The 26,105-nt window shown below is 45.6% G+C and overlaps 1 protein-coding gene across 1 annotated transcript in view; it reads left to right on the top strand.

The window, feature by feature from the left end:
* CRKL (CRK like proto-oncogene, adaptor protein) overlaps positions 1-21,923 on the top strand; it is a 39,566-nt gene extending 17,643 nt beyond the window's left edge. The window contains exon 3 of the mRNA XM_044243771.1: positions 18,291-21,923. Within this exon, the coding sequence (XP_044099706.1) occupies positions 18,291-18,425 (135 nt within the window). The 3' untranslated portion in view covers positions 18,426-21,923. The remainder of the gene's footprint in view (positions 1-18,290) is intronic.
* The last annotated feature ends 4,182 nt before the right edge of the window (positions 21,924-26,105 follow it).

Below are 26,105 nucleotides of genomic sequence, written 5' to 3'. Positions count from 1 at the left end.
TTAGGTTACCAGGAAAAGTATTAAAATAAGAAAGGTGAAATAAGTAGGACAAAATGTGCCAGTAATTGAAGCTTCCTTATTTCCCTTGATGGTGTTAGTGAGAACGATGAGGGCTTAGGTGAACTTTATTTCATGAATTACTTCACACTTTTTTCATAAAACTTGACTTTGAAAAGAACATTCCTGCAAGTAAAGAGAGATTTTATTTATTTGGGAGAAAGAGTGCACACACGCACATGAGAGGTGGGGTGAGGGGGTGAGGGGCGATGGAGAAGCCAACTTCCTGCTGAGCAGGGAGCCTGATGAAGGGCTCGATCCGGGGACTCTAGGATCATGACCTGAACCAGAGGCAGACGCCCAACTGACTGAGCCACTCAGGTGCCCATAAAGAGAGATTTTTAAAACAGGTCTGTGTTTAGCTATTTTTCTCTTTTGCTTACCTCTTTTCAAAGAAGTGAGTTGACCTGGGGCGCCTGGGTGGCTCAGTGGGTTAAGCCACTGCCTTCAGCTCAGGTCATGATCTCAGGGTCCTGGGATCGAGTCCCGCATCAGGCTCTTTGCTCAGCAGGAAGCCTGCTTCCTCCTCTCTCTCTCTCTCTGCCTGCCTCTCTGCCTACTTGTGATCTCTCTCTGTCAAATAAATAAATAAAATCTTTAAAAAAAAAAAAAAAAAGAAGTGAGTTGACCCTTAGGATTTAATTTGAAAAGGAATACTTGGTACCTGTGGTGCAGAAAAACAAGATGGTCAGGGAATGATCACGGACCTGCATTCAAGTAGTGGCGTGATCTTGGGCAAGTTAAATTCTTTAGAGTCTAAAGGCATCCTTGTTCTAAAAGTTGAAGTGAGTTGGTTTATTAATCATTCATGCAACCAGCCTGTGAGGGACATCTTGTAGGGTCCTATCACCAAGGTTCTTACCACCTAGTGAGAGACTAGAGACAGTGGTGTGGTAAGTGCTCTAATAACACAGAGTAGTAGGAGGGAGAGTGGGTAATGGGGGAGTAGAAGATGGAAGTGTGGGTATTTGTCTGAGAAGCCTTTCTGGAGGAGGTGACCCTTGAACTTAATTTTGAAGGATGAATAGAAGTCAGTTGGGTGAAGTGCAGAGAGACATTCCTGGCAGAGGGAAGAGTTTATGCGAACAAGACTTGATACCTCCAAGTAGCTGGAGGTTGGTGCAAGTGTGCAGTATATTGGGCAAAAGCAGCACAAAGGGGGCACCTGGGTGGCTCAGTGGGTTAAAGCCTCTGCCTTCGGCTCAGGTCGTGATCCTAGGGTCCTGGGATCGAGCCCTGCGTCGGGTTCTCTGCTTGGCAGGGAGCCTGCTTCCTCCTTCTCTCTCTCTGCCTGCCTCTCAGCCTACTTGTAATCTCTGTCTGTCAAATAAATAAATAAAATCTTTAAAAAAAAAAAAAAAAAGGCAGCACAAAGGAGAGGAAGGGGGCTGTTGACATGTCATCAAAGGGCTAGGCTGAGGAGATGAACAGTTTTCTTATGTTGCCTTCACCGAGGCATAAAATAGCCAATTTCTCACAACTGATGGCAGTTCTGAAGTTTGCAGACTACTTACCTTTTTACTGATTTTTAAATAATTTAAAGCAAATCCTTGAATCTCCCTCCCTATCATTATCAGTTTCACACACTTGAATTGCAGTACACTTTCCTGACTAGAAAAGAATGGAAGGAGCTTTCTTAGCATTGTCCTTAACTTTGGGGCCACACACCTGTATGATTATTTGCTGTATGAAAATTTTTGAATCCAAGCATCATTTTTTTTTTTTTTTAAAGATTTTATTTGACATGGCAGTCGGGGGGAGAGCAAGTGCAAGCAGAAGGAAGGACAGGCAAAGGGAGAGGCAGGCTCCCTGCTGAGCCAGGAGCCCAGTGTAGGCCTTGGTCCCTGGACTCTGGGATCATGACCCGAGCTGAAAGCAACTGCTTAACCTATGGAGCCACCCAGGTGCCCCTGTATCTAAGCATCTAAATGGAACGTTGGTGGAACTTTCCCCTGTGGTATGGCTTAAGAAAACAGTTGGTGAGGGGTGCCTGGCTCAGTCAGTTAAGCATACAACTCTTGATTTCAGCTCAGGTCTTGAACCCTAGGGTTGTGAGTTTGAGCCCCACATTAGGCTTTATGCTGGGCATGGAGCCTACTTAGTTTAAAAAAAAAGTTGGTGACAGTAGGGATCTGTGGGAATCAGAGTTGGTGGAACAGATTCTGTGGGGGAAGAATAACATTTTCTTGGCTTGCAAGTGAAACTTCAGGTGACTCAGGAAGAGGAAGAAAGGCATGTTGAAGTAATGGATCGTTCAGTCCACCCAGCTTCCTAATGCTTTTAGCTTTCTGCAGCATCTAAATCCATTGGCCCTCTGGTCTCAGCTTGGGCACCTCCAAAAACACTTCTTCAGCAAAGGCTTACTGAGTACTTACAATGTGGCGGGCATTGTTTTTTGTTTTTGTTTTTTTAAGAAGATTTTATTTATTTATTTGACAGGCAGAGATCACAAGTAGGCAGAGAGACAGGCAGTGGTGATGGGGGGAGCAGTCTCCTTGCTGAGCAGAGAGCAATGTGGGGCTCGATCCTAGGACTCTGGGATCATGACCTGAGCCGAAGGCAGAGGCTTTAACCCACTAAGCCACCCAGGCGCCCCTTGCTTTTGTTTTTAAAGATTATTTATTTATTTGACAGAGTTGGAGGAGAAAGCAGACTCCCTGCTGAGCAGAGAGCTGGATGTGGTGCTCGATCCTAGGAACCGGAGACCATGACCTTCCATGAGCAGAAGGCAGAGGCTTAACCCACTGAGCCACCCAGGCACCCTTGTGGCAAACATTGTTAAGGACATGCGAGTTCAGTAGTGAAAGAAACAAAGGTCTCTGTCCTTGTGTAAGTTCTAGAATATAGTCTCATGTGTGATTCCTTTTAGCTCTCCACCAGGGAGAAACAACTACGAGTCCAGTTCCTGTGTTTGCTTAGCCCAGTGTTTGGACTGTAGTGTGTGACCCTAAGGTTATCCCTCTTCAGGTTTGAGAGGAGGTTGCGTTTCTTTTTTTGTCATACACCATCTGTACAGTTATCTGAATCTTTTAAAATCGTTACTATGTCATCTGGCATATTAATCACCCCCCTTAGTTTCATGTTAACTGCAGATTTCATAAAAGCACGACCAGATCTTTGTACTAAAGTCCTCCTCTGCAGCCCTTCGTGATCTACGTCGCATATCTAAAAAAAGATAATGAGGCTTGTTTGGCATGACTTGTTCTTGATTGAGCCCATACTGCCTTCTAGATACCATCTGTTTGCTAATTACATTCAGAATTTTGTCCAGGTTTGATTTCATGCTCGCCTTTTACATTTTACAGAATCCATCATTGTCCCTGTTTTAACAAAACCAGGAAACTTGACCCTTTATAGGTCTACCAGTTTCCTGTGTTGTAATGTTCTGTGGCAGGTGACCAGAGTTGGACTCTCATTCCTGTGTGCCGGTGTGTTTGGTCTGTACTTAGATATCTGTCTTTTTTTTTTTTTTTTTTTTTTAAAGATTTTATTTATTTATTTGAGAGAGAGAGACAGTGAGAGAGAGAATGAGCGAGGAGAAGGTCAGAGAGCGAAGCAGACTCCCCATGGAGCTGGGAGCCTGATGTGGGACTCGATCCCGGGACTCCAGGATCACGCCCTGAGCCGGAGGCAGTCGTCCAACCAACTGCGCCACCCAGGCATCCCTGTACTTAGATATCTGTCTTATCAGTATAAGGACATCCTTTCATCTTTGGTGCTTGTTCTTTTTTTATGATGCTCAGAGTTCTTTGTGTGAGTTCACCAGCATTCGCAAGATACTTTCTATTGACTCCCATTGGGGTCATCTGTGATTGTGTTCCTATTTCTTCTTGATTGTCTTCTCCCCATTTTGAAACCCCTAGTTGCTGGATTACATCTGGTTTCCAGGTCTTCTGAATCTTTCTAAGGCCCATGGCACCACTTCCTTCACTGACTGGCCTGGAGTTCTCAGGTTTCTACTTCAACCAGTTGGTTTTGCTTCATTGGTTAGAATTAAATTCACATTAGCAGTTTCTTCATTGATAGTTCTACCAGCTGAGATCAACTTATGTGCAAAGCAAAACTAGATTTCAGTAGTACAAGCTGTATTTTTCAGCCTGTCAGGGATCATCTGTGAGTTCCTCTGGCTTGTCACCTGTAGTATATATATATCCACAGTGATGTCAGGTCTATACATGTTCATCATCAAACATCTGACTCAGCTCTGGAGATCTGTACAGGGTCAGAGCCTCCTAACATAACAAGGCCACTCTGTCTTACCTCCTGTCAATTCCAGCAATAATCTCCCTTCTCACCAAGGTTTGTTAGAGATGCCCACAAGCTCATATTCATATATTAAGTAAGAATCTCGGCTTTTCATCAGGACTGGCAGGGTCCTTCTCCACCCTCCTGTCATTGTTTGTTGGTTTTGCTTAACAATATCTAGTTTTGGAGTACCTGGATGGCTCATTGGGTTAAGCCTCTGCCTTCGGCTCAGATTGTGATCTCAGGGTCCTGCGATCGAGCCCCGCATGGGGCTCTCTGCTAAGCAGGGAGCCTTCGTCCCTCCCCGTCTGCCTCTGCCTAGTTGTGATCTCTATCAAATAAATAAATAAAATCTTTTTTAAAAAATACCTAGTTTTATGAATTCGATTTACTCTACCTGTGTACCAAAAGTGTCTTTTTTCCTTAGTCACAATGCTTTATCAAAAGTAGGAATCTTTAGAAAATCCTTTAGAATTTTAGAAATTTCTTGTATTTTTAATAACATTTTTTTCTTCTAACATATCATGTTCTCATTGGGTTGTGAATTAGAGAGGATAACCTCTAAAAGACTTTTGTTCTGCTTCCTTAATGTATAATTAAGTGAGAATATCATGAAATCAAGGCCCTGGCATGGTTCAGGCAAAGCCTGTCTGAGCCTGGTCATTATGCTGATCTTACTTAGTTTTCTGTATGTGATAGTAGCTGTTGAGTAAGAAGAACCATCAGGTAGGGGCTTCCCAGAGAGTGTTTTAGTTAGTCTTTATGGCTGTTTTATGGGGTAGGTGGCACCAGTCCCTTTTTACCCCCTTAGAACTTAAGGTTTGTGTAAATTTGTTGATAGTCTCACAGGTAATATGTGGCAGAGCTAGGACTCAGCCCACATTCTTATTTTTAAGTAGCTTTATTGAGATATAATTTATATATTACACAATTTACTCATTTAAACCATACAATTTACTGGTCTTGGCATGTAACATTCTTTTTTTTTTTTAATTGTAAAATATATATAATGGAATTTATTTTTAAGTGTACAATTCAATGGCATTAGTTAGATTCATAATGGTGCAACTGTCACCACTGTCTACTTCCAAAATTTTTCATCACCCCGAACAGAAACTCTGTAGCCGTTAAATAATAACTCCCCATTCCTCATCTCCTGAGGGCCTGGTAAGCACTAACCTTTCCGTATATATGAATTTGCCTATTCTAGATACCTCATATAAATGGAATCCTACAGTATTTGTCCTTCGGAACTGGCTTATTTCCCTTAACTTTTTTTTTTTTTTTTAAGATTTTATTTATTTATTTGACAGAAAGGGATCACAAGTAGGCAGAGAGGCAGGCAGAGAGAGGGGGGAAGCAGGCTCCCCGCCAAGCAGAGAGCCCAATGCAGGGCTTGATCCCAAGACCCTGAGATCATGACCTGAGCTGAAGGCAGAGACTTAACCCGCTGAGCCACCCAGGCACCCCAAGGGACTGGCTTATTTCACTTAGTATAATATTTTAAGGTTCATCCATGTGGTAGCCTGTATCTTCATTCTTTTTATGGCCAAATAATACTCCGTTGTATCAATACATCACATTTTGTTTATGCATTCTTTAGGTGACCTCAAAGTTATTTTCACCTTTTAGCTGTTGAGAATAGTGTTATGAATATTCATGTACATATTTTGTTTGAATACCTGTTTTCAGTTCTTTGGGGTATATACCTAAGTGAGGAGTTGCTGGGTCATATGGTAACCATACTGAACTTTTTGAGGACCCACCATAAGTTTTCCACAGTAGCTGCACCATTTTATAGCAGTGCAAAAGGGTTCCAGTTCTCCATGTCCTCACCAACACTTACTCTTTTTCCATTTTTAAAATTCTGACTTGCATTTCTGTAATTACTAATGATATCAAACATCTTTTCATGTGCTTCTTGGCCATTTTTTATATTTTCTTTGGGAAAATACTCAAGTCCTTTGCCCATATTTTGTTTGTTTACGTATTTGTTTTAAAGATTTTAGTTTTGTTTGTTTGGTGTTTTTAAGATTTTATTTATTTATTTGACAGACAGAGAGCATGAGAGGGGAAAAGGTCAGAGGGAGAAGCAGACTCCCGCTGAGCACGGAGCCCAACACGGGACTCAGTCCTGGAACTCCAGGATCACGACCTGAGCCAAAGGCAGTTGTCCAACCAACTGAGCCACGCAGGCACCCTGTTTTGTTTTGTTTTGTTTTTTAAGATTTTATTTATTTGGGGCACCTGGGGGGCTCAGTGGGTTAAGCCTCTGCCTTAGGCTCGGGTCATGATCTCAGGGTCCTGGGATCGAGCCCCGTAATGGGCTCTCTGCTCAGCAGTGAGTCTGCTCCCCACCCCGCCACCTGCCTCTCTGCCTACTTGTGATCTCTCTCTGTCAAATAAATAAAATCTTTAAAAGAAAATTTTTATTTATTTGACAAGAGAGAGACACAGCAAGAGAGGGAACACAGGCAGGGGGAATGGGAGAGGGAGAAGCAGGCTTCCTGCTGAGCAGGGAGCCTGATGCGGGGCTCGATCTCAGCATCCAGGGATCATGACCTGAGCCAAAGGCAGACCAATGACTGAGCCACCCAGGCGCCCCCTTTGCTAATGTTTTAATTGGATTGTTTTTTGTTATTGAGCTTTAAGAAAAGTTCTTTATATATTCCGGATATTGAGTTCTTATTAGATACATGATTTCCAATTTTTTTTCCCTTCTGTAGGTTTTCCTTTCATTTTCTTTGTAGTGTGCTTTGATGCACATTTTTTCCCTAAGATTTTATTTATCTGAGAGAGAGAGAGAGAACATGCACATGAGCAGGGAGGAGAAGGAAGGGGAAAGAGGGAAGCTCCCCTTGAGCAGAGCCCAATGCAGGACTCAGTCCCAGGACTCTGAGATCATGACCTGAGGCGAAGGCAGACACTTAACCAACTGAGCCATCCAGGCGCCCCGATGCGTATTCTTATTTTGATGAAATCCAACTTACCTGATTTTTCTTTTGCTGCTTTATGCTTTTGATGTCATATCTAAGAATGTCTTACCAAATTCAAGGTCACAAAGATTTACCCCATTGTTTTTTTCTAAGAGTTTTATGGGTATGGCTCTTATATGTAATTTGTTTCTTCACTGTGAGTTAGTTTTTATATATGGTTTAATATAGCAGTCCAAATACTTCCTTCTGCATGTGGAAATCCAGTTGTACCAGCACCTCTTGTTGAAGAAATTATTCTTTCCTCGTTTGAATGAACTTGGCACTGTTGTCAAAAATCATTTGGTCATATGGGCACCTGGGTGGCTCATTTGGTTGAATGACTGACTCTTGGTTTTGGCTCAGGTTGTAATCTCATGGATGAGCCCCATGGCAGTCTCCATGCTCAGTGGGGAGTCAGCTTGAAGATTCTCTCCCTCTGCCCCTCCCCTCCCCCCACATAACACTCAGGTGCTTGTGCGCAGTCTCTCTCATAAATCTTTTTAAAAAATCATTTGGTCATAAATGTTTGTGTTTACTTCTGAACTCTATTCCGTTAGTCTATATATGTGTCTGTATGCCAATACCACACTGTTTCTGTTTACTACAGCTTTGTGTAGTAGTTGTGAAGTCAGAAGTATGAGTCTTACACTTTGTTCTTCTTTTGCAAGATTGTTTTAGCTGTTCAGGGTGTCTTGGAATTCCATGTATACACATTGAAGATCAGCTTTTCCAGTTCTGCAAAAACAGTTAGAATTTTGATAGAGATTGTGTTGAATTTGTAGATCTCTGATTAGTGTTGACGTCTTGATAATACTAAGGCTTCTGTCTATGAACACAAGATGTCTTGCCATTTACTTAAATCTTTAATATTTTTCAGCAACATTTTGTAGTGTTCCATGTTTTCCTCTGGTAAAACACACTATTAATTTATTCCCAGTTATTTTATTCTTTTAGATGCCACTGTAAATGGAATCGTGTTTTGGGTTTTTTTTTTAAATATTTTATTTGTCAGCAAGCAAGCAAGAGCACAAGCAGGGGAATGGCCGGCAGAGGGAAAAGCAGGATCTCTGCTGAGCCAGGAAACATGATAAAGGACTCAGTCCCAGGACCCAGGGATGGTGACCTGAGCTGAATCCAGATGCTTAACCTACTGAGCCACCCAGGTGCCCCTGTATTTTTGTTGCTTAAGATTTATTTATTTATTTGTTTGTTTTTTTAAGTAATCTCTACATCCAGCATGGGGCCCAAACCCACAGCCCCAGGATCAATAAGAGTCACATGTTCCATCAACTGAGCCAGCCAGGTGCCCCTAAATGGAATTGTTCATTACTGGTTTATAGAAACACAACGGGTACTTGTGTGCTGATCTTGTACCCTGTAACTTTGCTGACTTTTATTAGCTCTAATAGCTTTCTTGTGGAATCTTTGGAATTTTCTATATATAGGATCCCGTCATCTGCAAATGGAGATAAGTTTTACTTCTTTCTTCCCATAGCCCACATTCTCTTGAATCACAGCATACTGGCCTTTGATACCTTTAACCCCTGGCCAATCTTAAAATAAAACCCTGTTTTCATAAGAAGTGTTAACTGGTAAGCAGCCCTCTTATTTGTTGAACAAGTAAATGCAGTCAAATGCTCTACCACTGAGCTATACCCCCTTGTTGAACAAGTAAGTGAATGAAAGCCACATATCACAGAATTAAAACTGCCTGGTGGTTGCAGGACATGGATTGTTGTGTTTTATACCTTTTGTGGGTTATGGACCCCTTTTAGAATCTGATGAAAGCTTTCTACAGGAAAACAACATACTTTAATGCACTTACGTACAATTCTGTGTATACTTTCAGGATGTTCTTTGATTTCTGAGATATATTCATGTCACCCAATTTAGAAATTCTTAAAAAAAAATTTTTTTTTAAGATTTTTATTTATTTGACAGACAGAGATCACAAGTAGGCAGAGAGGCAGGCAGAGAGAGAGAAAGGGAAGCAGGCTCTCCACTGAGCAGAGAGCCCGATGCGGGGCTCGATCCCAGGACCCTGGGATCATGACCTAAGCCGAAGGCAGAGGCCTTAACCCACTGAGCCACCCAGGCGCCCCCAAGTTAGAACTTCTGATTCCATTTTAATCCATTGTGCTCCTGATTTTATTTTTATGTAACCTGAGAGTATAATCTGCAGATACCCTAATTGGGAAGGGAGACTGGGGAGGCAGAAAGCTACTGACAGCCAGTGCTTGGGCCCTCCAGGGCTTTGACTGCTCTTGGAATCAGGTGCCAAAAGTCAGGCAGTAGAGTTTTTGCCAGAGCCCTTCTGTGTATGCTCTGGACAAACAGAAAGATAGGAAATTATTGCTAGCATCAGGAAGTGCCCTCTTGCCTTCTTGCGTGGTCTCACTAGACACAGAATGGGACTGGTTAGTGTTCTACTGGTGTGTGCTTAATTTTAGAGTTGATGTGTGTACTTCACAAGTGCTACATCAGCAGGCTGATGATGTAGCCAGGCACAAAGATAATAGTGTGGCATTTCTTGTAATGATAAGGATTGTCATAGGGTGACATTTAGTAAGGTATATGTCTCCTCTTGATCTGTTGATAGGATCAGCCACATGTTCCTGTTCAGGCTTAGAGTGCTCCTTGAACTGAGTTGATATCCACCAACTTCGAGCAGAGTTTGATCAATCTGCTCTCAGAAGTGAGTGGTTCTGTGGGCTCAGTCCTACCCTGAAGCCAAAGGAAGGGCATTGTACCAGAATCGGGAGTGATGAGAGGAGCAGCAAGATGGCATCTTAGGATCTGAGCCTAAGCATTCTTTAGTGGATCTGTGAAGAAGCTGGTCCACATCCAGGCCTGTAATTGTGGGCAGCTGGCAACATAACACAGCCAGGGCATCTTTCCTGTGTTGGTGTTCTAGGGCTTGTTCCCCAAGGGAAGGGCCTTGGACTAAGCTAGCAATAGCATGAGGAATGACATGTTATGTTTTGACATGTGAGAGCTCTTAAAAGGCCAGAATGAAGGTTAAAGGTATCAAAGGTCAGATGACCCTCAGATGTCTCACCTATTCACCCTCAGATGTCTCACCTATTCATTCTTTCTTCCTAGCCTGAACCTTGACTGACTTATCTCTACTAGTCAGGGTTCCCTGGATCAAAGCAGTAGCTCCCCTCAGTAGGTTAAAGCCTCTGCCTTCGGCTCAGATCATGATCCCAGGGTCCTGGGATCGAGCCCGGCTTCGGGCTCTCAGCTCAGCGGGGAGCCTGCTTCCCTCCCTCTCTGCCTGCCTCTCTGCCTGCTTGTAATCTCTGTCAAATAAATAATAAAATCTTTTAAAAAGGGGGGGGCGCCTGGGTGGCTCAGTGGGTTAAGCCGTTGCCTTCGGCTCAGGTCATGATCTCAGGGTCCTGGGATCGAGTCCTGCATCGGGCTCTCTGCTCAGCAGGGAGCCTGCTTCCTCCTCTCTCTCTCTCTCTGCCTGCCTCTCTATTTGTGATCTCCCTCTGTCAAATAAATAAATAAATAAAATCTTCTTTAAAAAGCAGTAGCTCCCTGCTCCTGTGCTCTGCAGCATGGACTTTTTGGTACTGTTTTTTTTCCACTTTCTGCTTTTGTTTATTCCCTAACAAATATTTATTGATCATCTACCACATCTGGCCATATTATTGTCTATCCCACAGTGAAAACAGAGGTTCCTTGAGGATGAGAACTGAGCTGCAGTAGATAATGCAGTAAATTTTACAAAATTAGTGATGTAGAATGGTGTAGGAAGCATCCTGTAAAGACTGTCAGAATCACAAGTTAATTAGAAGGCATGAGGTTCGAATGTTCTTTGCAGTATTCAGTACTCGGCTTATCTTCTCCATATTCCCATTGTCTTCCTCAGCTGCTTGGTATCCATCACAATATTTTTTTTTAGAAGATTTTATTTTATTTTATTTATTTGACAGAGAGACAGTAAGAGAGGGAACACAGGCAGGGGGAGTGGGAGAGGGAGAAGCAGACTCCCTGCAGAGCAGGGAGCCTGATGCAGGGCTCGATCCCAGGACTCTGGGATCATGACCTTAGCCAAAGGTAGATGCTTAACCACGGAGCCACCCAGGTGCCCCTCCATCACAGTAATTTAGTAGACCCCTACTTTTCAGGCCTGCCCCTTATCTCCTCATTCTAACATATGGCATCCTTCCCAACCAGTCATCAGTTTTGAGAGGACCCATGTTGTTACTAACAAGGTTGAAACCCACTTAGTACAGTGCTTCTCCAGGCTGATTCCAGTGCTTCCAGAGGGCAGTGACCACCATGGGTGTGGGGTTGGGTTCCATTCAGGAATCCCCACTCTGATAACTGCTACCAGTTACTTAGCTGGGTGTCCAGCTGGGTGTCTTTGTTTTTGTTTTTGTTTTTGTTTTGTTTTGTTTTTAGTTTTTAGTTTTTATTTATAGTTATGCGTCTAAGAGAGAGCCCACACAAGCAGGAGGAGCATCAAGCAGAGAGAGAAACAGGCTCCCTGCTGAGCAAGGAGCCCAATTCAGGACTCAGTCCCAGGATCCCAGGACCCCTGGGATCATGACCCGAGCTGAAGGCAGTTGCTTAACTGACTGAGCTACCCAGGCATCCCTATAAGAACATTTCAGGGGCATCTGGGTGGTCAGTCGGTTAAGCATCTGCCCTTGGCTCAGGTCATGATCCCAGGTCCTGGGCTCCTGGGATGGAGTCTCCCATCCAAGCTCTCTACTCAGTGGGGAGTCTGCTCCTCCCTTTTCCTTTGCCCTCCCTCATCTCTCCTTGTGCTTGTGTGCTCTCAGGCATACACTCTCTGTGTTAAATAAATAAATAAAATCTTTTAAAACAAACAAACAAAAAAAAAACTTCCAAAGTCAGAAGGAAACTGAGACTCGGACAGTTGAGCCGTTTGCTGTGGTCACATAGGGCATCAATCCAGTTCCAGCCTGCACCAGAGTTCATAGCACAGGCCACCACAGTGCCACTTTATTAGCTGTTTTAAGCATATGAGAGATTGCTTATGCCCTGTTGTTGTAGATCTTAGACCTTAGTTTTAGGTGGTTCTGATATTCAAGTTGTATCTTTATGTACTCTGAATACGCAATATAGAACCTATAGTCCACTACTCTGAGTAGAATAAATGCTCCATCTGTAGTGGTGACTGCTTGGAGAGCTTTCCCACACTCATTGTCTGCATGTGCAGCTTTATAAGGTGGCTTGGGTTGTCCTTAGGATTGTTTTGTTTTGTTTTTTAATTTTTATTATCAGAGTTGATTATGTGTCTTCAACTGTGGAAGAAGAGCAGAGGTCCAAGGTTTTTTAGGACCAGCTTGACGATTCTGGGCAACTGCGTCTTTTTTTTTCCTTTTAATAATTTTTTTTTAAAGATTTTATTTATTTGACAGAGAGAGATCACAAGCAGGAAAAGAAGCAGGCAGAGAGGAGGAAGCAGGCTTCCTGCTGAGCAGAGAGCCCAATGTGGGGCTCCATCCCAGCATCCTGGGATCATGACCTGAGCCGGAGGCAGAGGCCTTAACCCACTGAGCCACCCAGGCGCCCCTGGGCAACTGCATCTTAAGATGTGCAGTTGTAGGGGTGCCTGGGTGGCTCAGTGGGTTAAAGCCTCTGCCTTCGACTCAGGTCATGATCCCAGGGTCCTAGGATGGAGCCCACATCAGGCTCTCCGCTCTGTGGGGAGCCTGCTTCCTTCTCTGTCTCTGCCTGCCTCCTTTCTGCCTGCTTGTGATCTCTGTCAAATAAATAAAATCTTAAAAAAAAAAGGTGTGGAGTTGTAGAATTGTATTTACATCATGTCCTTGTGTCTGTCGTATAGTTCATATCTGGGGCAGAGATTGGCAAGTTTGAGAAATTAAAACAAAGCCAGTGTAGCTTGGAGAGGAGAGGAGCAGAGAGGCGTGAATTGAGGTCAGAGATGGGAGGAGTCAGGACCCAGATGAGGCAGAGCCTTGAAGACTGGAGTTGGGATGTTGCTCTTAGGCAGAGAAAAGGTTTGGAGGTTTAAAAGCAGTGACCCAGTTCTGTTTGTCTTTTTTAAAGGTCTTTTACTGTCTTTAGATCCTGTGCCTATCACTTCTGTTCTCCCAACACCTTGCTTCTCTGCTTGGCCATCTATCAGATGGGGGACATCAACCTATAGTTTTCTCTTGTCTCTTTAACCGTGATTCTGCAGACTTCTCCGGAAAGTAGTTTACAAGAGACCTATGACATGGAGTGCAAAATAAGCAAAACAAATGTCCTCCTTCAGAGAGTACTGTGTGGTTTGTGTTAGGGGTGGAGAGGTGACCGTGGCAGAGCAGAGAATGGAGGCTCCTTGGGCAAGTCTGCCAGAATCTTGGAGAATAAGGGACCTGGCTTCACAAAGCCTTGCTTTCCACAAATGCCAAATGGGAAGTACCCACCTGATAGTAGTGTTATTTTATAGAATACCACAAAAAAGAAGAGCTGAGCAGCAGGGAGTGAGAAGGGGCAAGTAAAGTCTCCTACTTCAGATGCCTTGGAGCGTTGGAGGGAGAGAACTGGACTCGCGCTATTGACTTTAGACTATCAGATGCTCCTCACTGAAATGGTGGGAGCAGTAGTCAAATGTGGTAGGTACGGTCTGGCTGTAGGAAAGTAGGGTGATTGGGAGCTGGGCTGGTTAGGCTGGGGTAACATTAGATGCCGGAAGGCAGATCAGGGCAGGATGGCTATACTTAGAGCCAAGTAGTAAGAGGCTGGGGAGACCGAGGAGGGGGGCATTAGCAGAGGGTCAGAGCATGTTTCTTGCCCCCAGGCTTGAGGGATGCGCTCACCCAAGATGTGGGAGAGGGCTGCACCAGGCCAGGTTTTCAGGAAAGTGAGACTTTGTTTTCTTTCACATTTATTAAATGTCAGCCAGGGCAGGCTAGGATTGCAGACTTAAGGCAAAATATACGCTCTCTGGGCATCTGGAGTCCAGCTGAAGATAGAGAAAGCATAGGTAGAAATGACAGAATTCCAAAGTATTTTTTGTAGGACAGCAAATGAGTGGAGCAAACAAAAACTGAAGTTGCAGGGCCCAGTATCTGTCAACAACACTCATCGGCCCCAGACTGTAGCTTTGTTTCTTTTCAGTTTGCGCTCATTCTTGGCCTTAGCCTTTTTTTTTTTTTTTTTTTTTTTACAATACCTTGGCAGGATTTGATCTGGCTCTGAGTGCCAGTCTGCTACTTACAGACTGCACAGATGCCCTAAGGCTATCGTCCCTTTGTGGGGGTTTTTTGTTTGTTTGTTTTTTTAAGATTTTATTTATTTATTTGACAGAGATCACAAGTAGGCAGAGAGGCAGGCAGAGAGAGTGAGAGGGAAGCAGGCTCCCTGCTGAGCAGAGAGCCTGATGTGGGTCTCGATCCCAGGACCCTGAGATCACCTGAGCCGAAGGCAGCGGCTTAACCCACTGAGCCACCCCGGTGCCCCCGGCCATCGTCCCTTTGTATAGCAGAGTCCACCTGGGTGTTTGCTCCCCTGGTTCCCCTTCCCTTTCCTCACAGAATTCTCTCTACAGCTATATACTCACACATCCTCTTACTTGTCCTTGCCTTGTTGTCTGTTTTAATGCATTAATTGTATTTTCTTTGTGATTATTAATAATAACTAGAAGTCAATTTAGAATGATACCAATAGTTTTCTCTCCATGACTTTTCTTTCCTATTTCATTATTTAAAGATTTATGTATTTATTTTTATTTATTTTTATTTTTTTTATTTTTATTTTTATTTTTTTTAAAGATTTTAAATAAAATCTTTAAAGAGAGAAATCACAAGTAGGCAGAGAGGCAGGCAGAGAGAGAGAGGGGAGAAAGCAGGTTCCCTGCGGAGCAGAGAGCCCGACGCGGGGCTTGATCCCAGAACCCTGGGATCATGACCTGAGCCAAAGGCAGAGGCTTTAACCCACTGAGCCACCCAAGCGCCCCTATGTATTTATTTTTAGAGGGAAAGAGGGGGAGTGCGTGTGAGTGCAGGGGGTGATAGAGGCTGAGAATCCTCAAGCCGATTGAGGGGAACCATATGTGGGCAGGCTCCATCCCATGACCCATGAAATCATGACCTGGACTGAGATGAAGAGTCTGACGCCCAACTAACTGAGCCACCCAGGCGCCGCCCATTCATTATTTTAAAAATAAAGACAGAGGCAGTATGTTTTCTTAGATGAAAGGGAGATAAGGAAGGAATTGTACGGTGGAGGGAAAGGCCAGACAGTGAAGTACCTCATCTCATCAGCCTCATTGAGCTCCAGACATGAGACAGCAGGTTACCGCACTGAAAGGCTCAAAGAGGCCAAGGGTCTAGAACAGGTGAACTGAAGAGTTCGAGGAAATTGAGAGATGTGGCCCTTATGCAGGGGTCTAGATTGTAGCATCCTAGTAGCTCCTGCGTGCAGGTTTTTCTCTTCCCGCTGAGCAGACCTGATTTTAATTTGCGTGTTCACTCTTATTGTATCTTATGTTTGTGCTTAAACATTACTACTTTTTAACGGAATAAGATTGGTCGTAAGCCATTTTTCCAGGTTTCCATCAACTTCAGCTTCCAGCTGTGTGATTTCTACAAAGTCTCTACTATAACTCAAGGTTCTTTATTCACATTAGAAATTCCCTTATACACAGATCTGAAAATTTTCATTATTAGAAACAAGTAACATAATTAGGGTTTTCCTGTTTTGTGATTTCTGTAAGGTAGAAGAAGAATATTTAAATTATACTTAACTCCTTGGGTTTGCCTGGGTAGCTCAGTCAGTTAACTCTTTTGATTTTGACTTTCTGATTTCCACTCAGGTCATGATCTCAGGGTTGTGAGGTGGAGCCCTGTGCCAGGCTCTGCATGGATGTGGAGCCTGCTTAAGAGTCTCTCTCCCGGGACGCCTAGGTGGCTCAGTGGGTTAAGCCGCTGCCTTCGGCTCAGGTCATGATCTCAGGGTCCTGGGATCGAGTCCCGCATCGGGCTCTCTGCTCAGCAGGGAGCCTGCTTCCCTCTCTCTCTCTCTCTGCCTGCCTCTCTGTCTACTTGTGATTTCTGTCAAATAAACAAATAAAATCTTTTTAAAAAAAAAAAAAAAAGCTGCCTTGTCATCTCTGGGATCTGTGGTCATTCCAGGCCAGCAGTCAGCTTGCTGGACCAGTAGCTAGCTTGCTTTGTTTGTTTGTTTGTTTGTTTGTAAGATTTTATTTGAGAAAGGGAGAGTGAGAGAGCACAAGTGGGGTGAAGGGCAGAGGGAGTAATAGACTCACCACTGAGCAAGGAGCCCAACGCAGGGCTGATCCTGAGACTCCAAGATCATGATGTGAGCCAAATGCAGACACTTAACCAGCTGAGCCACTCAGGTGCCCCAAGGACAGTAGCTTTAGCAGAAAGAAGACCCTTTTTTTCCAAATGAGATAATGTGTGAAACCTACTTGTCAGATTTAACATTTTTTATAAGTATAAATGTATTTTTTTAGTTGAGATTTATAAGAATTAGCTAGAAAGGCAATTGGGACAGTTGACAGAATGGGAAGGAAAAAACTGGAAATAACATGAGTGACAGATGCAGTCTGCTATCCACTTCAGCATCCAGCTTATTTCTGAATGTGTTTTGTTGCAAGTAGTGATATGTCTCTTTTAGCCCTTTTAGCCTTTACCTTGTCATCTGGGGAGTCTTCAGTCAGACACATGGCACAGGCAGCTTCATCGCAAGGAAGATGTGCATGGAAAGCAGCTGGGGCAGCACAGTTTAATGTAGCAGTAGGGCATTCCCATGTACTGTCTTCTCGTATAACTTTATAAAATACAGGCTTAAGTTGAAATCCCAATCAGACATTTGTTGGGCCCTGAAAACACCTCTCTAAAGCTCTGTGGGTCTGCAGAACAATTTGAAAACCACTTCCGAAACAGAATTCCTGCCTTCCCTTTGAGGAGTTGAGCAGCCCCTAACCGGTGCCTGTCCTCTGACAATAACTGGGATTTCTTTCACCCTGCAGTTTAAAGTCCTAAAAAGATGCTCAGGCCTGGGCTTCCTTCCCCTGTGATGGCCCCACAGAGAGGCCAGGGAATGAACAACTCAGGGAGACATTATTGCTGCTGGGCATTGGGGGAGATGGCGTGGTGAGTGAGGTCTTGGTGACAGCAGTTCCACCCCCATGTAAATTGAGGTGGAGATAGATTTTCAAAATTTTTTTTAAGATTTTATTTATTTATTTGAGAATGAGAGAGAGCACAGGAGTGGGGTGCAGGGCGGTGAGGGTGGAGGGAGAAGCAGACTCTCCACTGAGCCCGGAGCCTGATGTGGGACTCTGTCCTGGGACTCCAGGATCATGACCCCAGCTGAAGGCAGGCACTTAACCGTGTGAGCCACCCAGGTGCCCCTAGTTTTGTGGGGTGTTTTTGTTTTTTTTTTTTACACTTTTTTGTGCAATTTCACTTTCACCATTCTCAGAGTTGTGTTCATTTCTTTCCTGTTGGAGTTAGTAACCAATATAGGGAGGAAAAAAAGGCTGCTTTTGTGCTCAGAAGCTGCTTCATTTAATACACATTCTCAGGGGTGCCTGGGTGACTCAGTCGGTTGGGCCGCTGCCTTCGGCTCGGGTCATGATCCCAGAGTCCTGGGATCGAGTACCGTATAGGGCTCTTTGCTCGGCAGGGAACCTGCTTCTTTCTCCGCCTCTGCCTGCCTGCCACTCTGCCTGCTTGTGTTCTCTCTCTCTCTCTCTCTCTCCCTCTGAGAAATAAATAAATAAAACCTTTGGAAAAAAAAAATACACACTCTCACCAGCTGTGAACAACACTGGGCTTATTGGTAGCACCTTGTGTCTTTGGCACTGCTTGATTTTGGTTTGAGCACTGAAAAAAATAAATCCTTAAAAAAAATCTGTAGGTTCCTTCGGATAGAACAGTGGGTATGGCTTAATTAAAGTAAGCCTTTCAATAAATAAATAAGATAAAGTAAACTTTTTTTTTTTGGTTGCAGAGAAAATGCTGACTTTGTCTTCTTTCTCCATCCTTACAGGTTGGTGACATTGTGAAAGTCACAAGGATGAATATAAATGGCCAGTGGGAAGGCGAAGTGAACGGGCGCAAAGGGCTCTTCCCCTTTACACATGTCAAAATCATTGACCCTCAAAACCCTGATGAAAACGAGTGATTGCTGTTGCCTGTTTTCTGCTGCTTCCTTGTTCTGCCTGTCATAGTCTCCTTTGAAGTGGGAAAGCATTCTCTCTCATAGGCAAGTTACACTGCATTGCCGATGTCCAGCTTTCTGCAGAGTGGCGGTCTCTCATACACATTTGGAATGCACACAGTGGCTGCCTCGGCATTTGTATCATAGTTGTATTGTCAAAGAGTAGCAGATTTTAGAGTTCTTTTGGATCATAAACTGGAAATACTGGTGGAAGCACACAAGTGGAGAGAAGTTGACAAGGAAGGGGTCTGTCTTCTCATCACTGCCCTGTTTGTTCTTGTGACTGATTCTGTCCCGTTCACCCAAATGGAGCTTGAGGCCATGGTGAGGTGTTGCCGTCGCTCTTCCACAAAGCAGTGGCTCAGTCACCACTTTGTTTTTCCTTTGAAGAACAGAGCAAATGAACCTTAAAGAAGAGGGAATTCTGTCCTAAACTCCCCAAATCTGGCTCTTCTTTTTTCCTTTTTGGTTTGGTTTTGGAAGACTTAATTAGACTTGTGTGTTCTGAACAGGTTTTTAAGTAGCAGGTTGGATTTTTGTGATATTGTAAGGAATGACACGTGCCTCTGAGCTTCCAAACTGAAGCTGCTGTAACTAAAGGAATATGAAAACAAACAACAAAAACACCAGCCCTTGGTTGCCAGTTGTACCTGTTTTGCCATATAGCAAACAACACACAGAAAAATCAGTCGTAGTGTGCCAAGCTTGTGTGCATGGCCTCTTGGATTACATTGTCCTCAAAAGCATCAGAGTAGGGGGTGATTTGGGGAAAGCTTTGCTTACCTTGTTTGCCGTGACGACAGGAGCAATGGGGGGAAGCACATGGCCAGTTTTCTGTACAGCTTTTTAGTGAATACACCCCTTTAAGGTATAGGAATTAAGTTTCTTTAAAAAGGTTGTTCATAGAATCATTGAATTCATTAATGAAACTTAAAATTCTTCTCACAGAGGCCCACTCCTCACTGCCGCAGCCCACGCTCACAAGGCTGCCAGAGAAAGATGGTGCTGCTAATACTGGTTCCCCGGTCTCTGTATCCGTGACGCTCCGAGGTAGAGAAAATGCAGACTCTGGAAATTGACTCATGCATTTGATGTCTAAAATTTTAGTGACTACGGAGAACCATTAATCATTTAGCAATTTGATGTTAACATTTCCTTGTTAGCTAAAAGAGGGCTGTTCATACAAGCCAGCTTGGTACAAAGGTGTGGCTGATCCCTTGTCTGGTGCACATAGCAGTTTAGGATTTTGGAACCTTCATGCAATTCAGTCTGCTCTCCCTTCTAGAAATTGGTGAAGACAGGCCTCAGCTCAGAATGAATACAGCAGACCTAGAAATGTAGCAGCCACCTAATGAGTGATTGCATCGTTTGCTGAGCGTCTGCTCTAACCATGGCCCTGTCTCCCAGGGGTCTTAGGTTTTGAGTTAGAGTGATATATATTTTTGTGGTGACAGAACCAGCAAAGCAACCATTTTTTTCAATCTCTCTTTAAATCAGTATTCCATTAGGCAGGTAACTACTGTATTAAAGAATCTTGAAAGTGTTTCTGTGACAAAGTTAATAATCAATTGAGAAAAATATCACTGTGGCTGCCCGTCTGTGGTTTTCCTGGGAAAAATGCAGTCTGCTCTCCCTAATCAGTGAGCACTGTAGCCACCTCTTGCTCTGAAGGTGTTGCCTCTCCATTGTAGTTGCCTCTTATTCTGAGTTCAGGCCCAGCCCAGCTCCCACAGCGAGTGGCACGTGCATGGTGGCATCCCTGCTGTCCACCTGGACACAGCGCTCACCTTGCAGCTGGTGACCCGGTACTGAGGGGGCCGGCCAGCAGAAGGTGGAGTTTGTGCCTTGCTCAAAGAGGACACAAACCTTAAGACTTTTTAAAACCAAGTTTAACTGAGGGGCTTGGCATGTTTTGGTGACAGTAGTTGGTTTGGAGTACAAGAAATGTATGGTCATTTTGGGAAGGACGATTTCCCTTCATCCATGTCTGCGGACCTATAGCAAGACCCACCTCACGTGGACCACTTCAGAATATGAGCACCTGCAAACCTACTTTGGCTTCATAATAGCCTGCTTGTCACTTCAGCCCATGTGCATGTCTCCAGGGCTGCCCAGGAGATTGGGAGCCCAAAATAAGGTGAGCCTTGAGTTCTGAACTCTTGGGATATGTGCCAAAAGTAGTACCTTTTTGACTTAGGACCTTACTAGTTTTTTTTATCAGGCAGGGAGATTCTCTTCATCACACTAAATATACAAAAAAAAAAAAAAAAAATCCTCGCCTCAGCTTCGTGCCTGGGTTCCCCAGTGACTGGGGAAGACTTCCTGTTTCAGAAAGCGATGCGAATCTTTCAGAGGAGCTGCCTTTGCTCCTTGGTTGGTCTCCTTTTAAGGATTGTTCATTATTGCTAATTGTTCTGGTCTTCTGTGTGTCACTTAAGAAAATATTTGGATGTTAAATTAACTCACTTGGGAACTGAACAAATTATGAACTCTAGGGCATTGGTGGTTTAACTCAAAACTTATTTATCCTGAGAAGGACCTCCCAACACAGGAGTCATCCTTGTCATTTCTTTGTCGTTTGGTACCACCTGATGGCACGGTGGAAGAGGAGCACGTGTCCACAAGCTGCCATTTGACAACTTTGGTCACCCGGACAAGACACCTTCTGTGCTCACTGTTGGAAAACGGAAAGGGGGGAAAGACAGCTGCTCCCTCCTTGGAGCTCAAGGATCCCTGGCTCCGTGCTGACTTTCTTTTACAGCTGTTTACAGACAAGACAGGCCAAGGCAGACGGCCACTGCTCTTGTAATGTTTGCTCAGAGGAATATTACCATTTTATTTTTGAAAAGGGATGATGTGTTTTTGTGCCAGGTGTTTATAATTTAATCCTTTAATATTATGTTCATTAACCTCTTAAAATGAGTGACTTTTTGATTGTTTTAACACAGTACCTAAGACTAATGCTTTCTGTGGACACCACTGAGCTCTGCCTCAAACTCCACCCTCTGGGACCAGAGACCTCTGTCCCTGGTTAACTGTGGAAACTGAGCTGGTTGTATATTCTAAAGGAGTAGAAGGACAGTTCCCTGAGACAGGGTCGTTGTCTCTGCAGGAGGAACAGTGGCCTTGCTTCTAGACGGTCTTCACTGTGTGTTTTAAAATGACAACAACAACACAAAACTTTTGACCTGTAACTTAAAGATCATAAACTTCAGGCAATAATATTTTCTGTGTAAGCTTTTAAAATTATTTTTGGGGATCATAGCTTGTTTTATTTTGTGCTATAAAATTAACAGTATTAAATGACTTATATTCTTAGAACATCGAGTGTCTTTTCTTAACAGATTAGTGCCTTTTTATTTTTGTATTCATTTTACGTTACTGGTCCCGGCATCAGAACCCTTGTTTCCATGGCCTGTTTGTACATTGTCTCAATAAAACTTGCATCAGCCGGTGGTGGCAGCGGCGGCTTTGGTGTTTCGGTGTCTCCTCAGTGCTGCCTGCAGGCTCCTCAGTCCACATCAGCCTCCCAAACAGTTAAATACCTGGTGAATGCCTGTGAAACACACAAACAGCTGGTAATTCCTCCGGGGATGCTGCGTCTTGCATTGGTGCACTGGCCCTTCCCCACAGTTGGGGCCCCCCTGCAGAAGAGTGTGCAGGTGCAGTGGGTGCTTTGGGGGGCTGGTGCTCAGTCTTGGCCTTTGGAAGACAGAATGGTAGTTTCCACGCTTTACACCACCAAGGAAAACCTGGGTGTTTTCCCTTCATGCACCTGTCTCTGAAGGCCTCTGTTAAATACTTGTTCAGCACAAGCTACCCCAGGTTGAATGGTTTCGAGTCAAAGTCCTGGAAAACAAGCAGCCTCATCACAAGTTAGGGGCATGATACCTGCTTAACTTTTAACATTATTTTCTGTTCCTGTCTGTATATTGCCTTCCCCCTGAACTCCAGGGACCTGCAGGTAGACAGCTGGCGGCTGGGGCGGGGGGGGGGGGTGGGTGCAACACACTTTTCCTGACATCCCCCTCAGCCAGAGCCCCATTCCCATGCATATTTCTGTGTGTGTATTGAGAGGTCCACATTTCCTTGTAGTGAAACCTCTGACAAGGAGTTTCAGGAAGTGACACCAATCCATATGTATGTAGAACTATGCTGCTAAAATGTACTCTCTGGCTCCTACTTTCAGGATTCTGCAGAATTTCAAAAGAAAAGTTTTTCTTGAAATACCAAAACTTAAGCCATTCTAGAAGAAACTGTGCCCTGGAGGCAGACACCTTTGAAGAATACTTTGTTTGAAAGGGTGCATTTTGATCAGCAGTGCCAGCTGGGTTCCTCCGTTGCAGGGAAACCCTTGGAAATGGGGCCAGGTGTGGGGGCTAACCCTCCACATTTTTGCTAATCTAGGCTGCATGCAGGCCGGCAGAGGCCACTGCCCAGATCTTGAAACCTCAGGCAATAGCAAAAACCGGGACATCACTGGGCTCTGCACACAGTCTCCTTCCTGGCTCCTGTTGGGAGGCCCTTCTCTTGTCTAGTCATAGACCCTCTCCCCCAGCTCCCTGTCAAGACCTGACCCTGGGATACCTGGGTGGCTCAGTCATTAGGTCTCTGCCTTTGGCTCAGGTCATGATACCAGCGTCCTGGGATTGAGCCCCAAGTGGGGCTCCCCGCTCGTGGGGAGCCCGGGGCTCGCCTGCTTCTCTCTCTCCCACTCCTGCTTGTGTTCCACTGTCGCTGTCTCTATCTGTAACAAATAAAGTCTTAAAACAAAAAAAGACCTGACCCTGCTCTTGCAGTCTACATACACCCCTAGTTTCCCGGGTCTTGGCAACCTGAGCTGGAACACAGAGGGGATCCCTACCCTGCAGATGTGGTGAGGATGGCTCCCAACAATGGGAGCCACTGTGGAGCCCTGGGCAGGTTCAGGTTCGGGAAGACTTCTGACTGCCTGAGAGAAGGGAAATAAGCGTAATACGGGGCAAGGAAGCAGCTCGGGCGGCTGGAGCGGGCCTGGCTTTGTCTTTGCCTGTGATCCCTTGCTGATCTGAGACCAGCCCTTCCTCGATCCTTCTGGTCTCATCAACACCGCTGGCTCTCCACCCGCGCTGCACAGTGGAGACCTCCGGGATCCCATCCCAGATTCTAATTTCATGGGTCTGGACGCTGGGGTTTCTTTTTTTTTTTTTTAAATTTCTCCGGGAGTTCTGTTATGCAGCCAAGTTTGGGAACTGCTTGTGCTAGTGAACCCCTCACTCCTGGGCTTCCGGCTCTCAGAAGTTCCAGGCCAAGTTGCTGTGGTCTATCTTGACTGCCTGTGATAGGAACGAGGCTTGAGTCTGCCGGGGCGCGGACCCGAGTGGGCGGAAGTACTGCGGGTCTGTGAGCACTCCCCTTCCCTCCTTTACCGGGATGACCCGGGGGTGGAGGGCCCCCGAGCACCGTCCAGCAGTACGCAGGCGCGGCCGCCACACACCTGGAACTAGAAGGCGTCCTCGGTGCCAGGCGCGGCCGCCCCGCGTACCCAGGCGCAGCCGGGACACCTAGACCCCAGTCCACCGCCTCGCTGGCCCGTCCAGACCCCTTACACCCGGCCCCACTGCTCCCCACGCCGGGCTGCTGCCGTTGGTCCCCGGGGCAGGCGGACCATCACACGGGTTAGGGATGGAGAGAGGGAGGACCCCGCGCGGCGTGAAGTTGGAGGACCTAGAGCTCTGGATCCCCCGGAGGCTCCCTCTCGCTCAGGTCCCAGAAACGGTTTGCCCCTTCCCAGACGTTGTCCAGAACGCATGGCTCCCCGCTGAGCCGGGTGAGCCCCCCCTCTGCGGGGCCCCGACGGCTGCCGAGCTAGCTGGCTGCGGGGTTCGGGCGCCGGTCGGGGTCTTCCTGGCGAAGCCGAGGCTCGCGTGGGGTGGCGGGCTGGAGGTGGGTAGACGGGCATGAGGCCGGATGGCCGTCAGCGCTGCCCGTTTCCGGACAGCTCCCAGGGCTCCTGGGCTCTGGGCCCTAACAGGTAACCTGTGTCCTGGAGGCCCGGGAGCGGAGGAGTGGGACCGCAGCGTCTCAGCGCCCTGGTTGCGGAAGTGGGGGCGGGCACTCGCGGAGAAGGGCGGGCTGGGGGCGTGGCCAAGGTGGTGGGCGTTCAGGACAGCTAGCACCCACCAGCCCGAGGGAGCCCCGCGGAACCTGCCGCGTAGGCTAAGGGTGTGAGGAAGTGGCTCGGGGAAGGGGTAAGGGGGACGACTCTCTGAGTGGCGCCAGGAGCTACCCAGCAGCCAAGGCCTGGAAGGAGGGAGGGAAGGAGTGCTGTGTCCAGTAACTGCGCGGAGGATGGGCACCAAGAGGAGGGGAGACCTGGGCAGGGGTACACCAGATCCAGTGAGCAGAGGAAAGGGACGCAAGTCCCAGTGCCAGCCCTTCGGGAATGGTGGTTTGCAGCCCACCTGAGCTCCCACAACAGCTCCAAGAGTTTGGGGGAATTCCTCTTTGGCATCAGGGTTGGAGGAAGAACATCCGTAAGACGCAGCATTCAAAAGACGGGTATCTGATGAAATGTATCCTTCCACTGTCCATTCCACTCTCCAGCATCTCTCTGTTTCCAGTTTATTATATATTATATACATTTCCACAGTTATTCTGTAACATACAAGCATACTGAAGTACCCCTGTACATATCCTTTCTTTTTTTTTTTAAAAGATTTTATTTATTTATTTGACAGAGAGAGATCACAAATAGGCAGAGAGGCAGGCAGAGAGAGAGAGGAGGAAGCAGGCTCCCTGCTGAGCAGGGAGCCGGATGCGGGACTCGATCCCAGGACCCTGAGATCACGACCTGAGCCGAAGGCAGCGACTCAACCCACTGAGCCACCCAGGCGCCCTGTACATATCCTTTCTAAATGTTTTCTCTACCAAGGTAGCATGGATTACTTATGTTGTGCACCTCGCTTTATTTCCCCAATCTGTTTTCAAGATTTTCGTGAATGTGTGTGTGGAGGTTTTATTCTTTTTCACCAATCTATAGTACTCAATGATATGGCTGAACCACCCACTCATTCAACAGTCCACTAGTGATGGACATGTAGGTCCTTTCCAAGGTGGTCAGATGCATTAAAATGAGCTGCTCCAAGTGGAATCGTCAGATCAAAGGCTCTGGGCATTTGCAATTTTGAAAAGTGTTGCCAAACTGCCCTCTGTAGGGAGTACCTTAATTTACACTTTTGCCAGCAACAGATAAGAAAATATTTATAACATTTGTACAAATGCTCTGAAGACACCCTTTGTGACTGAACAATGTTCCTTCATGTGGCTGAGGGAGCTTAAATTAGCACATTTGTCTTGAGGGTGTGGAGGTTGTTGCCAATCTTCTGATGAGAGAAAACCCTCTGGTCTAAGGGCCCACCTTCCAGCCCTCTGCTGACTCTGGCCCAGTCTTTACCCCAGGTGTCTCCTGACTTCCTGGTCCATCTGCCTCATTCCAGTCCAATAACAGTCCTAGTTGCTGGTATGGTGACAAAAGACCCTGTGATGAAAATCTCTCACCCAACTCCTCTTTGGGCCTGTAACATACCTCTGTGCTATGCCCCTCCCCAGAACTCAGCACTCACATCAGACTGGACTGGCCCATTCTGAATTCCGTGGAATTTG

Source organism: Neovison vison, chromosome 3 (genome assembly GCF_020171115.1).
Source record: "Neovison vison isolate M4711 chromosome 3, ASM_NN_V1, whole genome shotgun sequence".
NCBI classification, from domain to species: Eukaryota; Metazoa; Chordata; class Mammalia; order Carnivora; family Mustelidae; genus Neogale; species Neogale vison.
Note: the sequence above shows the minus strand (reverse complement) of the source record. Positions and strands in the feature narration are given on the sequence as shown.